A 15,971-nucleotide genomic window follows, 5' to 3' on the forward strand; every position below is an offset into this window, starting at 1 on the left:
CCTTCCCTGTCGATATTCAGCCCCTATGACCAGTTCCAAGCTTTAAAGATCCAATTTATCTTTTAACAAAACAAAAAACTTTAGAAGCAAGCTCAGTCTTCTTTAAATCACACCAGCCAAAATGTGCCTTGCAAAGCCCATAAATGCTTCCATACACTCACCCTACAGAGTACTTCAATAGTCTTGTTTCAAGCGTTCTCTGCTGGGCTCAAATTCACCTATGGCTTTACTGCAAGATGCTATCCACAATTCTCTATTATAAATCCAAGAAAAGGTAGTGAAGAATGGGCTTCAGTTGCTTTTAATCCATCTTTCCCATTGGCAGATATATATCTAATAGAGTCACGTAAAATTGATACCATTCTCACTTGAAAGTTGTTTCCATGCAGTGATAATTACCCAGAAGACGGGGATGGACTTCCTTTTTAGTCCTCCGTCTAGCACTGAATTCAGCCGAATTAGATCCAATAATTAATCTTCTTTACATTGCCATCGGCTTAAATGTAGTTTTTGGAAGATCTCTGCTGCAGGTAGGAGTTTGAGGCTTCACTCCCACGGAGTTGCGATACTGCCATGTTCTTAGGCTCAATCTTCGGTTCCCACCCCCAACTCCTCGTTCCTCTCAGAACAGGGGTTTGAGGGTCACAGGAGAACCCTTTTCGGACTGCTGGACCTCTTGACACCTTGAGAACCCTCTCAAGGCTTTTTGGGGGGGGGGGCCTTGCCTTGGTGCTTCCCCCTGTAACTCCGCGGGGCTCTAGTCCGTCAGACGATCAGACTAGCACTCCTTTTCACCATTCACAGAAACCAGAAGTCCCTATTCATTAGTTATACTAATTAATATTGTTGTCCTCCTAGGCAACCTGCATCCCATACAGCAATCTGGCCGGGCTACCTCTAATAATGGGAATCACTACAGAAGAACTTTTCTATGTTCATGGACAATTTATTTTATTCAGCAGACGTTCATGATACCAGCAGCTGGTTAGGTTTTATGTAGATTTGTTCTGTCTTGTTCACTGAAATCATCTAATGTACTTCTACAAAAATTCAATAAGCTTTTCTCCAAACAAATAATGTAAAGTATGAGACCAGCACCCTGATGTTGGGAAAGATGGAGGGCACAAGGAGAAGGGAACGACAGAGGATGAGATGGTTGGACAGTGTTCTCGAAGCTACAAACATGAGTCTGACCAAACTGCGGGAGGCAGTAGTAGACAGGACTGCCTGGCGTGCTCTGGTCCATGGGGTCACGAAGAGTCAGACACGACTAAACGACTAAACAACAACAATGAGACCAGCAGCCAGGCAGGAAAGGTTTAATCAGGGAAAATTTCATAGGCTTGAAATTAGGAATAGAGCACTCACAGCAACAGAAAACTGACTCTAGAATGTGTGTTTATATTGTCATGGAATTGGGGGGGGGGGCGCTTGCTAAACAGTAGAAATTAATAAATGGTATGATTTTGATTATTTTGAATGTGAAGGGAGAAAATACAAGCCGCAAAGGAATTCCTGGACTAGCCTATGCAAAACTCCCAGGCCAAACTAGGGCCATTAAGAAACAATACAAGGTCACTGAGGGCCACTGGCAATGCAAAAGAACTGTCCTTCCCCCTTGCCCCAAGGTGTGAACAGAGAAAATGTTTTGAAAGGTTCCCAGGGTAACTGGATGTGAGGTGATAGGGAGTCACAAGCAAGGGTTGCTGGGAAGAATGTTGTGCTTACACACACACATGGTGAGACAAGGCTGTGTGAGGCCTGTGGGTTCCATGTTGAAGTACTCTTGCAGCCAACTTGGTATAAAAAGTTGGACCACCCTGGGCTAAACAAAAATCTACCTTCTTGCATCCAGGTCTTTCTGTCTTGACAATGGTCTTTGATCTAGTCTAATGGTCCCCATTCAGAACAACCATGTATGCTTGGATAAAGCTTGCTGTGCCTTTAATTGTTGGGATTAGGATGAGACAAGCTAGCTCTTGTTATTTTCGGTCTGTACTAAGGTACCAAAGGTGTCTCTGTATCTTTTTTTAACTGTAATTTTAAGGTAAAATTGTTCTGTGTTGTACTGTAATCTCCTAATAACGTATTTGCTTCTATTTGCTTTTGTGGCTTCTTATTGTAAGCTTTTGCTCTGAATCTGGTGCCTGGCAGTTTGCTTATGGCTACTGAGTGGGTTTGTGGCTGAGACGACAAAGAGTGGACCTTTGCTTTTCGTCTTGGGGAAAGTCATTGGATGTCCAGGAAAAAACTTGAGTACCCTGACTCAGAATTTTGGGTGACTTCGCAGGGTTGCTGGGAGGGTTGGTTTTCCCTGGGTATCATTTGGTTAGAGCAGGCTTTCTCAACCTTGGGTCTCCAGATGTTTTTGGCCTACAACTCCCATCATCCCTGACCACTGGTCCTGTGAGCTAGGGATCATGGGAGGTGTAGGCCAAAAACATCTGGGGACCCAAGGTTGAGAACCACTGGGTTAGAGGACATTGTCAGAAATGAATGTCTAAGTCAGTTAAAGACCCACTTGGCTACAATACCACCTCCTGCTGCTTTTACCAGGTAGTGAGGATGAAGGAACAACATGCTAACTCCCAGGGAAGTTCAGACATTCACATGTGCCTAAGCACGGGTCTCTATACCTACGGCTTCCTTAGTGAAAAGAAAACAGAACAAATGTCTCTTCCAGTTTGCTCCATGACCAGCAATGGAATTGGACTTCCTTCCCAAGACCTACACCAATGATTTAAAGCAAAATAGATCCTAAGACCCAGTAGTCATATAAGTTGACAAATAAAATCAATCAACATTTTTAAAGCGTTTAGAATACAGAACATAGCGCACACACAAATAAAAAGGGTTCTTAGCTAGCCTTACCAAATACCTCCTCCCCTGTCCCCATCTCCAAGGCAAAAGGGTGTTCACACACCTTCATTGTAAAAGCAGGCCAAAGGAAAACAAGAGGGATAGCAGAAAGACAGGGGTGAGGGGAATCCTATGAAACAGGCCTTAATATTTTGTGGTATCTGTCAGGGAACTGCCATCGGAGAGTCAGGTGGTGGAAGGGCTCAAGGAGGCTAGGAGAGCTTCGGATGCGGAGGAAGGAACCAGTAGGGGGAAAGGGAGAGTTCCTGCAGAAACTCAGTCGGAGGAATAGCTCCAAGATGTTTCCAGTGAGAACAGCGGGGAGGGCTCAGGACCTCCGCTGAGGACGCCCACTCCGCGGAGGAAACTGTCACGCAGAGAATCCAGAAGAAGAGTTTCCGTCAAGGAACTCTTATGTTGGCGTAAATTCCGGAAACGCCCACTGACGGATTCTGCCAGCGATTGAGGTAGCCACGCACCCATGGCTCCTCGGACTGGGAAAGTTTAGGAACTGATGGTAAACCTTGGAGAACTTAAATGCTTACGCACGAGCAGCCCCCTTTTCCCATTACAGCAATCCATCAGTCACTGACGCTGCTTGTGCGAAGGAGAGGCATCATGAGCAACCCAACCGGAGCTGGAGGAGCAGGAGGAGCTGGAGGGGGACCAACTCTGGAGGAGAGAAACAGAGCTTTGGAGCACCAGCTGGCACTGCTAACGGCGCGGCTCGAGGAAAGGAGGGTGCAGGATGCACAGGGGAAACCCACTCCCATCGGAAGGAAGGTACCTGGGTTGGTACAGAAATTTGGGGGTGATCCAAGGAACTACCAAGCCTTTAAGACAGAGATGCAGTATGCACTGAACCTGCAACACGATGACTTTGCCGATGAGGAATCGAGAGTGGCTTTTGTGATTGGACACCTCGAGGGAGGGGCTAGAGATTGGGTGAGACCCCTGATGGCAAACAATAATAGCGCCTTAAAAGACTTGAGGAAATTCTTTGGTGTGATGGACTTGATGTTTTCCAGCCAGATTGAACAGGGCGTGGTACGCAGACAGTTAATGTCGTGCAAACAGGGAAATCAATCAGTCAGAGAGTATTGGACACAGTTTACCATGCTTATACATAAATTGGGGTGGGATCTGTCTTCGGACCCGATACAAATGCTGTTTGAAGAAGGCCTAGCCCCAGCGGTGAAAGATGAACTTTCCCGCGCGCCCCGTCCGGAGTCCATGGATCAGCTGACCAAGGCAGCGCTTGCAATTGGTGCGCGCCAGGAGGTGAGAGCGCTGGAGAAGCGGGAAGGGAGAGGAGAGCGTTGGAATGATTTCCGCATTCCTGAGATGCCGGCGCAAGCTTCTCCGCCAGTGGAACCGATGGAGATTGGAGGAGCAAGCGCGCGCGGAACTTCAAATGTTAACGAAGGGCGGAAGAAGGAAGGGAAGAGCGCCAAGAAATGTTTCCTTTGCCAACAGCCAGGACATTTTGCCAGGGTCTGCCCGCAAAGGAAGGGATGGCAAGGAATGGTGGGGGCTGTTGGGAGTGAGGAGGAGGGGGTTAAGGAGCAAGTAAAAGCCAACACCTGGCTGCCAACGACAGGGCACAGCAGTCAGGCCAAGGATCAGTGAACGTGCCCAAGCCTGAACCTCCAAGAGCTGCTCTCGTCGTGGAGGTGCTGCTAGAGCTACCCAACGGACATCCACTCACTATAAAAGCCCTCTTAGACTCAGGCAGCTCCTGCAATTTCATGAGTAAGGAGTTTGCGTCACAACACCAAATACAAACGCTGCCCTTAATTCCTTCCTTGCAGGTGACAACGATTGACGGCAGGGAACTGCTGGGAGGGGAAGTGAACCAACAGACGGTCACCATGACAATGAGAGTGGCAAGGCACACGGAAGTCATTGAATTTCATGTAGCCACACTAGCGGGACCTCCCATCATCTTGGGAATGAGCTGGCTGGCGCTACATGACCCACTAGTGGGATGGCACCAGCGGACAGTATCTTTTGGGTCAGCGCATTGCCTAGAGCACTGCAAGGGAAGAGAAATGCAGGGGCTGGCTAGGGCCAGTCTTGCAGGGATGGCGGTGGGGGGAAAGGGAGAAATACCCCGACAATACGCCGATCTGAGTGACGTCTTCAGTGAGAAGGAAGCAGATAGACTGCCCCCGCATAGACCCTTTGACTGTCAAATTAACCTACTCCCGGGGGCCCAGCTACCAGTGGGCAAGCTGTACGCCATGTCAGACAGGGAGTTGCAGGAGTTAAGGGAGTTCATAGACAAGAACCTGAAACGAGGTTTCATCAGGGAGTCAAGAGTGGTGGGGGGCAGCCCAGTGTTTTTTGTGGACAAAAAAGACACTAATAAACCCAGGCTGGTCGTGGACTTCCGGGCCGTCAATGCAGTGTCAGAACCTGTGGCCTTTCCCATGCCCAGGATTGACGACATTTTGACCAGGGTGAGGAAGGGAAAGATTTTTACCAAGCTGGACCTGAGGGGGGCGTATAACCTGATACGGATGAGGAAGGGGGATGAATGGAAAACTACCATGTTCACCCCCTTGGGGGCCTTTGAGTATCTCGTTATGCCCTTCGGACTACAGGGGGGCTCAGCCTGTTTCCAATCATTCATGAATCACGTGCTGGGACCTTTGCTCTATAAGAACTGTGTAGCCTTCTTAGACGATGTGTTAGTCTACTCAGAGGACGAAGAGCAGCATGTCCGAGATGTCCGAGAGGTCCTAAGCTGACTGCAAGCTAACCAGCTGTGGGTCAAGTTGGAGAAGTGCCAGTTCCATACTAGAGAGGTGGAATTCCTGGGGTACCGTTTGTCAGACAAGGGATTGGCCATGGATCCTAGCAAGGTCCAAGCGGTACTGGAATGGAAGACACCCAGAACCAGGAAGGACGTGCAGAGATTCCTGGGGTTTGGAAACTTCTATCGGAAGTTCATCAAAAACTTTGCCCACTTAACGGCTCCCATCACCGATTGTCTCGGTAGTAAGAAGAAATTAGCATGGACGGAAGAGGCGCAGCGAGCGTTTGAAAAGCTAAAGAAAGCGTTCGCTTCGGAAGAACAGCTCTTGCACGTGGATCTACAGAAACCGATGAGGGTGGAAACAGATGCATCAGATCGAGGTAGGGGCGGTTCTGCTCCAGCCGGGGAAGGATGCGTTGGACTGGAGACCGTGTGCCTTCTCGCGGAAGTTGAATAAATCCAAAAGGAACTACACAGTGTACGACAGGGAACTGCTCGCCATTTATGAAGCGTTTCGACGATGGCGGCACCTGCTAATAGGAGCGCAGCACAAGGTCCAGGTGTGCACGGACCACAAGAACCTGGAATATTGGCGAACGGCCAGAGTACTGAACCAGAGACAAGTGCGATGGGCGCAGGAATTTTCCAAATTTCATTTTGAGATTCGCTACGTACCGGGACCAGAGAACGTGAGGGCGGACACTCTCTCTCGAAAACCAGAGTATATGGAGGGGGAGGGAGCGCCCAAAGAGAGACATGTCATCCCCGAGGAGCACTGGGTGTGTGGGGCAGCATTGGTAGGGCAACGAGAACTAGTAGAAGGGACAGAGGACGATGAATACGCCCAAGAGAAGCTCAGAGGGCTCAGGAGAGCCGGGGAGATCACGGGGGGTTTGAAGAAAAGAACGGGGCGTTGTACTACAAGGGGGCCTTGTACATACCAGAAGGGGAATTGAGGGGTAGGGTATTCAAACAACTGCACGACAGCCCCACCGCGGGGCACTTTGGGCAACACAAAACAATGTGGTTAGTTACCAGGCAATTCTGGTGGCCCAAGGTGAGGGAAGATGTACGAGAGTATGTAAGGAGGTGCGACCGCTGCCAGCGAGCAAAGGGGGAAAGGGCGGCACCAGCGGGGTTGCTGGAACCATTACCCACACCTGAACGGCCATGGGAGGCAGTTTCCATAGATTTCATGACGGATTTACCAAGATCCAAGGGGAAAACTGCGGTAATGGTAGTGGTAGACCTGTTAACCAAGATGTGCCACTTTATAGCTTGCTCACATGCGGTAACGGCGGAAGAAACCGCCAGGTTGTTTGTAAAACACGTTTTTAGGTTGCATGACGCCCCCTTGAGGGTGGTCTCAGATCGAGGGAAACAATTTACGTCCAGGTTCTGGAGGAAGCTCATGAGCTTACTGCACGTGGAGGTCAATTTCTCAACCGCCAGACACCCAGAAACAAATGGGCAGGCGGAAAGGGCAAACAGTATTCTGCAACAATATCTGAGGTGTTATGTAAATGACAGGGAGAATGATTGGGTAGAGAAATTAGCCCTGGCCGAATTCGCGTACAATAATGCGGAAAATGTGTCCACGGGCATGAGTCCATTTTTGGCTAATTATGGGTGTCACCCCAGGGCCTTTCCAGAGGAAGGGGGGGAAAGATGGAGCGTACCGGCAGCGGAACATTTTGTGGAAGAAATGGAAGCAATACACCAACAGCTCAAAATGAATTTGGATAGGGCCAAGGCAGAATACAAGAAGCAGGCAGATAGGAGCAGAAGGGAAGGAGAGACCATAAGGGTGCGGGACCGGGTGTGGTTGTCAACACAAGGGTTACCGTTCAAGGGGGGTTGCAAAAGATTGTGGCCAAAACGACTGGGACCCTTCGAGGTTATACAGCAGGTCAATACGGTGGCCTTTAAACTCAGGCTGCCAGACAACATGAAACTGCATCCAGTATTCCATAGGTCATTACTATCACCATACAGGGAGGGGCGAGAATTTGGGGAACGCAAAAGTGAGGTTTCTGCGGCACCGCAAGTAGAAGAGAGGGAGCGGAGCAGTCATGTAGCAGAAATCCTTGACTCTCGGTGGAAGGGGAGACAGGTGGAGTACTTAGTGGCATGGGAAGGGGAACCGGAGTCCGAAAATACCTGGTTACCAGCAGAAACGGTCAAGGATGAGGTCTTAGTAGGAACGTTTCATCGCTGGTTCCCGAGGAAGCCCCAGCCCTTGGCTAGGTTCTGGGAGGAACACTTCGGCACCACTGATGAGGAAGAGGAGTTTGAGGGGTTCCCAGAATCAGGACAGGAAGAGGAAGAAGAATCAGATGGGCAAGAGTATGGGGGAAGAAGGGATAGTAGTAGGTGGAGGGCGGTTTTCGAGTCCTCCGAAGATGAGGAGGATTCTTTCAGGGGGTTCCCAACCTCACCACCCAGAGAAGAGGGGGAAATGGGGGGTGAGGGGGGTCCTGGAGGGGAGGTGGATGTCAGGGAACTGCCATCGGAGAGTCAGGTGGTGGAAGGGCTCAAGGAGGCTAGGAGAGCTTCGGATGCGGAGGAAGGAACCAGTAGGGGGAAAGGGAGAGTTCCTGCAGAAACTCAGTCGGAGGAATGGCTCCAAGATGTTTCCAGTGAGAACAGCGGGGAGGGCTCAGGACCTCCGCTGGGGACGCCCACTCCGCGGAGGAAACTGTCACGCAGAGAATCCAGAAGAAGAGTTTCCGTCAAGGAACTCTTATGTTGGCGTAAATTCCGGAAACGCCCACTGACGGATTCTGCCAGCGATTGAGGTAGCCACGCACCCATGGCTCCTTGGACTGGGAAAGTTTAGGAACTGATGGTAAAGCTTGGAGAACTTAAACGCTTACGCACGAGCAGCCCCCTTTTCCCATTACAGTATCTATTACAGCTTCTTTGTTCTCCAAATGCACCATGAAGTCCAAAAAGATTATGGAAAACTGTCTCACAGTGACCACAGAGAATTCTCAAATAAATTGCACATAGCAATTGCAACTAAACAAAAAAAATATATAATCATACAATAAGGATAATGAGAGATTATATTGCCCACATTCTACTAAAACAAAAAAAACAAAGATGATAGGATAATTTATTATTTCGTCTTTATTAACTTCTCCTTGCTGTTCAGATCAGGTCTCAACACAATGATGTAGCACTTGGGGAAAAAGATGGAGCCCAGTAAGCCAGCACTGGAGGCCAAGATGGAGAAGATCTCCACAGCCACCATGTATTTCCCCTTGGTGCTCAGGTAGACCGGAACAAAGGAGATCCAAACACTACAAAACAAGAACATGCTGAAGGTGATGAATCTGGCCTCATTGAAGCTCTCAGGCAGTTTCCGGGCAAAAAAGGCCACAACAAAGCTGATAATGGCCAAAAAGCCCATGTAAGCCAGAACACAGTAAAACAGGGCAACTGACCCTTCGTTGCAGCCTAGAATGATTTCCCTCATCACAGAGTGCATGTCGGAATCAGGAAATGGGGGAAAGATTCCTAGCCACACAGTGCAAATGCCCACTTGGATAAGGGAACAAGAAATCACAATGGAGCTTGCCAGTCTTTCCCCCACCCACTTCCTCATTCGGGATCCTGGTTTGGTGGCCACAAAGGCCAGAACCACCGTGATCGTTTTGGCCAGCACACAAGAAACAGTCACTGTGAAAACAAGGCCAAAAGCCATTTGTCGGAGCAGGCAGCTTACTCTTTCTGGAGGGCTGAGGAAGATCAATGGGCAGAGGAAGCAGAGCAGGAGGAAAGTGAGGAGGGTGTAGGTGAGGTCCCGATTGTTTGCTCTGACAATGGGTGTGTCCTGATGTTTAATGAAGATGGCTTGAACCACCACTGTGAGGAGAAAGAGAGAAAGAGAAAAAAGTGCTAAGCTTATCCCCAGAGGCTCTTTAAAAGACAGGAAGCTGATTGTCTTTGGAATGCATTGTGATTGGTCCCTGTTTGGATAATGATCTTCAGGGCATGCAACACATTCATCCATGTCTGGAGAGAGAGAAAATACACTCAGATTTCAGATATGTTGCCAATATGGAACCACATTCTGCAATTTGGTTGGACAATGGTGGTAACTACAAATAGAAATCATCCTTGTATCAACTGTTCAGAACAGGAACTAAGGAATATACCAAGTCATTTGTCCATTTAGCTCAGTATTGCCTGCTGTATTTTAACCTGACAAAGATGAGATCATGGGTTATAAACCTTTTCTTGCGAGGAAAGGTCCATATTCCTTTATGTCTGCCAATAGGGATGGAGAACTTTCGTTTTGTTGCCCTTTGTATGGAAGGATTACCCAAATTGCACTCCTTTCACCAACACATGAACCAAAATACAGTTGCCCTGAAAAATGAGTACTTCTCTAAAAATTTGTGATGCCATTCTCCAATCTAACAATGTGTGCCAATTATTTGCCTGATCTTTTCAACAACTTCTAACATGATATATAGTTTGCAAAGTATACCTCTTGTGTCTCTTACCCTTTTGGGATGAAATCTTTCCTTGAGGACATGGAGCACAATCATAGCAGCAGAATGGCTCCCCCTCCTTCTTCTCCTTGCTAGAACCAGGAGGACAACTTGGGTTGCACACAGAAAGAGGTGGAACCTGCCCATTTAACCAAATACTTTAAAATTTTAGCACACAGAAATTCATAGCATGTTTGCCTTCTGTTTTCCAACCCACAGCTAGAAGTAAGAAGACACTAAACTACTTATTCCAAAGGCAGAACCAAACTGACCATCTTTGAACCCCCTTCAGGCATTCAAAAAGTAGCCCTGCCCATTTTGTCTCCATACATAAAGAGAATACCTCTAGCACCAACAATTTTACCATACTGAATGGGAAGGTCTGAAACACTGGACATGTTTAGAAGTCTCCTTGTGATTTGTAACTTTGTGTTATTATCATGGTTCCCAAATATGAGGAGGAGGCCTCTAAAGGAGTTCAGCCAAATGCAGTTAGAAGTCCCCTTCACGCTTGCTGCCATGCACAGGAAGGCATTGTGGGTGGAGTTTATGCACAGCCTTTCTTAGTTTGAAGCCTCACAAGTTCTTTTGGGAATACTTGAGAAGGGCATGCTCCTGATCTGTCCTGGGGGCCCAGGCTGGGTTGCTGCTTAAAGATGGCTGCTATTTGTCTCTAAAGATGCTGTTTTCTATAAACAAAACCTTAAAGGGCAAATAGTATATGGGGTAGAGGACTGGCAGGAAATTGTGGTACTTCTTTTATTTAGAGGTGCAGGGTGCGGCATTTTGGAAAGGACAAATCAGTATATTTCCTGTCTATATAAATTTCATATGTTTAATCAGTCCTTTTTTCTGGGGGGGATGCAGGAGTACGCATACCTGTACCTCTAAACATTTTGTGAATCTTTGTACCTTTGTCCATTTACTGTATTTATTTTCCCCGATTTGAACTATAAAATGGTGATTTTGAGTCAAAATGAGAGTACCCCTAAACATTTTTTTAGAAAAAAGCACTGTGTTTAATCATAAATTTACTACATCCCATTTCCACATTAATCCACAACTAAATTCACATTTAAATGTCTATCTTATCTTAATATTTGCATTTCTAAGTTTCTTTTATCTTACAATATGTATTTTTCAAACCATGTTGGTCCTTTTGTATCACAAAATTCAGAGAAATGTGAAACTTAAAAGATAATGGTGTTCTGACCTGATTCTGTCAGTTTCCATAAAACTGTAAACCATATGAAATTATCCTCCATCCCTAGCCCACAGATTATTTTTCCTTAGGATACAGGTGGGTAGTGACTTTGGTGTCTCAGTTAAATTCTAAGGATTCTGAAGCCAAAACTATGGTAACTTAGGTGTGATTTCCCCCACCCCAAGTAGAAGAACTAAAATTGAACATTAGAGAACAATTTTTTAAAAAATACACTTGAAAAATTGGGGGCAGGGATATTTTTTGGGGGGGAGGGGATGTATTGCCTGCAAGATTTGAAAGGCTATTGAACTGCTAAAAGCTCCGTTGTAATTTGCGGCAAAGTGTCCAGTCCATTTATAGCTCTTCATGCAGTATAGTTAAACTATGGAACTCATTCCCACAGGAGGCCGTAATAGCCACCAACTGGGATGGTTTTAAAACAGGATTTGAAAAATTCATGGAGGATAGGTCTATTAGTGGCTATTAGCCATGAGGGAGGTTATGCTCTGTCTTCACGGTCAGAGACACTATTAGGATATTGATGTTCCATTCCACCTTAACAGCTGTGTGGAGTTGTTGTATGTCACATGTCTGTTTACATTCCAGCACAGCTTGCTGGGAACTTCCATTGTGTGTAGAGCTTTTGCTTTATTGCTTCTAGCTCTTGGACATGAAGGAGAGCAGACATGTTTTCTTTGTCCTGTTCTAAGCTGAATAAATTGCTTGTAAATATGCTTTACATATGCCTTTGTCCGCCCTTCCATCGCGAAGGGTTTGTTTTCTCTGTTGGCTTGAGTGCTCAACTTCTGAAAGGCTTCTGAAGCTCTGAGTCGCAGATTGATGCAAAACCAAGGACTGGAGTTCGACCGGCAACTGGCCGGTGGGCTGGAGCCATCTGGGGACCTGCCAATTGCCCCCGTTCCCTTGGACACATCACAACAGTTGAACACTATCTTATGGAAACCACAAGAGTAGAGAGCGCTCTTGGGCCCAGTTCCTGCTTGTGGATTTTCCACAAACATCTGGTTTGCCAATCTGAGGGAAAAATGGTGCAGAAGGTAGGCCATTGGCCTGATCCAGCAAGCACATCTAATGTAATGCAGAAGAAAATGTTTTGAATGAGGCTAGAAAACCAGGTATGTGCTGGGCTGATGATCGATAAGTGCGTAATATTTTGTTTTCCTATATCTCATGGGTGTTGGAATTATGCCCCACCTGGTGAAAACTTCTGTGCCACATCATTTGGTTGTCATCAATGGAGAATTCCTGACCTGGGGCAGCCTCCAAATCGATCCTTCCAACCTTGACTCTCATGAAGGAGTGATTTGGAAAAGTGACCATGTTAGTAATATCAAAGCCAGCTTCTACTTCCCTGTTCTCACCAAAAGATACCGTTTCTCCAGCAGAGTTGTTGAAGGAGACAGTCCTAAGGAAGGGATGGAGCTGCATTGAAAGAAAAAAGAAATGATGAAGTAATGCCTCCAAATGGTCAGTATTTTCTGGGGTGAAATTCTGCACATACTATGTACATGCCAGAATACAGTGGTACCTCAGGTTACATACGCTTCAGGTTACATACACTTCAGGTTACAGACTCCGCTAACCCAGAAATAGTGCTTCAGGTTAAGAACTTTGCTTCAGGGTGAGAACAGAAATCGTGCTCCAGCGGCACAGTGGCAGCTGGAGGCCTCATTAGCTAAAGTGGTGCTTCAGGTTAAGAACAGTTTCAGGTTAAGTACGGACCTTTGGAACGAATTAAGTACTTAACCCAAGGTACCACTGTATTAGGTTTGCACAAATAAAGTGGGGTTAAAGCGCTCTGTCACACTATTGCAACAAATCCATTTTTCTCAATTCCTTCTCAAACTTTCCCTCCCTCAATCCATAATTTCTCATGCCCTCCCCTTTTTGGAGTGTCCATAGAATAAGAAAGTTCAGATTGAGGGAGAGAGAAGTATGGGAAGAGAGTGATTTGGAGGTGAACGTCATATGGGCAGGGTGGGTGAGTTCTGTGCTGTAGGGAGTGATTACTTTTGATTTGATTTAATATATGTATTCCAACTCCCAAAAAACAAGTGTTGAGCTCAAGGTAGCATAAAATAATGTTTTCCTATCCAATAATGTTTTCCGAGCCAGGGTGGTGTAGTGGTTAAGAGCAGTGGACTCGTAATCTGGGGAACCGAGTTCGCATCTCTGCTCCTCCACATGCAGCTGCTGGGTGACCTTGGGCTAGTCACACTTCTCTGAAGTCTCTCAGCCCCACTCACCTCACAGAGTGTTTGTTGTGGGGGAGGAAGGGAAAGGAGAATGTTAGCCGCTTTGAGACTCCTTCGGGTAGTGATAAAGTGGGATATCAAATCCAAACTCTTCAATGTCCTTTTTACTGCCATGCAGCATGAATGGACAAATTACATGGCAATTCTGGGTTGTTTTTTGTTTTATGAATTTATTAAATTATAGCAATGAAGGAGTAAAAGCATGAGAAAGGAGTTCAGAAGACTACTAAGAGGACTGCTGGGAGATAATCTACACTAATTTCCAGGGCACAGTTCATGTTAAATAAATTGTATTTCATGAAAAGGCATTACCTGCCAAGACTGCAGCATTTGAAGATCCTGCATCCCTCCTTCCACCACTCTCCTATATTTTGTCCCGGGCAAGAGCATTCCATGTAGAGCATGTGCTATGGCATAGACGGCATTATAGACACTGTAGCTGTGGCCAGTTATGCTCATCTCAAAACCAGACGAAGGGAGATCTTCCAGCTTTTCATCTCCAGTGCAGGTTCCACTGGCCTGCTCCTCTGTATTGGAGTTTGGAAATAAACAGAGAAAGACTTCTGCCCAGAACTGCTTGACAAAGCCATTTCCATTTTCCTCAAAAGGATTTTGGACCCGAAGAAAGGCTTTGAATCCTTGTACCACATTTGAATAAACTGCAAAGGAGAGGGAACCCTGGAAGACTTGCATATCCATGCTCATTTGATAGGCCAATGCTGTGAAATCCAGCTGTGCTGTCAGAATCCATACCTTGCCCACAGATGTCTTGGTCACATTTTCCAATTCGCCTAGCGCTACCATTGTTCGCAAGCCAAGCATGGACTTTGTTTCTCCATAGAAAACAACAACTTTGGCTTTACTTTCCATAACAACATGATAGATTTGGATCCATTGGGAATACATCACATAATACTCTGCCAAATATGTGGTTTTCAGGGTTGTCTCTGAGAAAGCTAAGCAAATACCTTTCTGGAACAGCAGAGGTTTCAGGGTCTGAACAAATCTCTCTCCACTGTGATTATCTCCACTGAGCAACCCAACCCACATCCAACCAAAGTGCAAAAGTAACTCAACAATCCCAGTGTACTGATGGGCTTCGTTTGGCACCATCCGGTAAAAGGGAATGGACTGGCTTTCATTGGTATACTCTAGAGCAAAGGAACCATAAGTGAGCTAGAAGGAAATAAAGGGACATAAATATAGTAGAAGGAATTGGTATGTGCATCTCTAGCAGCTGTTGTGGCAAAGACAGTTGTAATGACAGTAGGCAGTTCTCTTTACCTCACTCTCTCATGGACAAGGGAGTCAAACAAAAACATCTTTCCTAGACTCTCTGGCCCATGAGGCAGTGACATAGCTGCATGCCAGGGAGGGGAAAGGATTCATTCATGGTGAATGAATGTGAAATAGCCAAGGCATCTTACCTGAGGAATCTTGTAGACGCCCAGTATGTCTGCCATTTGAAGGGAAGAATCCATGTCAAGTCCCCCAATAACTGCCATCAGATGTTTCTGAGTGTCACACTTGTAGTTGGGTATAAGTGTTGCTGGAAGATTCAGAGCAGCCCGGTAGGTCATCCTTTGATTGAAGTAACTGTCATAGATATGGAATCCCATTGTGATATTAGGCAAGATCTTGGGGTTCTCATTGATCTCCTTGACAGCAAATACCAAGGCCAGAATATGCTGGTAGTTCTTTGGCACAACACTGCAATGAGAATTTTATGCTGATTTCTTGGGAGATATGTTATGCAATTATTATTATTTAAATGATATGCTGTGCAATTTTTCAAGCACCTCGTGATTATTCTTCAGCGTTTTTGTGCACAGTGTGCCCTATTATACAGATATCTGGAAACCAATTTCTCCTAAAAGAATGCATTGTAGTCCACTTGTCGACTTCTATACCACATTCACTAATATATGCATTTTTTTAAATAAATACTTTACCCCAGTATATGATTTTTTTAATACATTGCTCGGCTGGAGAAGTGCACTGCAAAATTTGGAGAAGTGTGAATTTCAAATAATGACTCCATTTTGCTTTTCCTATTTATTTTGAGCAAGCCAATTTTGGGAGGTTCACGTTTAAATGTGAACTGATTTCAATCCCGCCCCAATCCCTAATGAGGCAATACTTATATTTATTTTGGAGTCCTGCATGTACTTGACAACACTTAAAGATTTAAGAGATACTGATGCTGACACCAACCTCTCCAAGGCTTTTACCCCAGACCAAATTCCTAAACAGCCACCTGCCCAGTTCACTCACAAATTGATTCAACTGCTAGGTACCATCTGCTTTTGGCCTCCAAAGTTCCACAGATCCTATTTCTGGCTGATTGGACAGTTGAGCTCATTTAAGAA

The 15,971-nt window shown here is 46.1% G+C and overlaps 1 protein-coding gene across 1 annotated transcript in view; it reads right to left on the minus strand.

The window, feature by feature from the left end:
* The window catches only part of LOC310829901 (uncharacterized protein), a 169,979-nt gene that overhangs the window by 118,487 nt on the left and 35,521 nt on the right, over positions 1–15,971 (minus strand). Inside the window, exons 5-6 of the mRNA XM_083708914.1 lie at positions 12,542–12,769; positions 10,135–10,261 (exon numbers count right to left, since the gene is read on the minus strand). Of these exons, the coding sequence (XP_083565040.1) occupies positions 10,135–10,261; positions 12,542–12,769 (355 nt within the window). The remainder of the gene's footprint in view (positions 1–10,134; positions 10,262–12,541; positions 12,770–15,971) is intronic.

This window comes from Podarcis gaigeae, assembly GCF_964106915.1.
Source record: "Podarcis gaigeae genome assembly, chromosome: 13".
Taxonomy (NCBI): Eukaryota; Metazoa; Chordata; class Lepidosauria; order Squamata; family Lacertidae; genus Podarcis; species Podarcis gaigeae.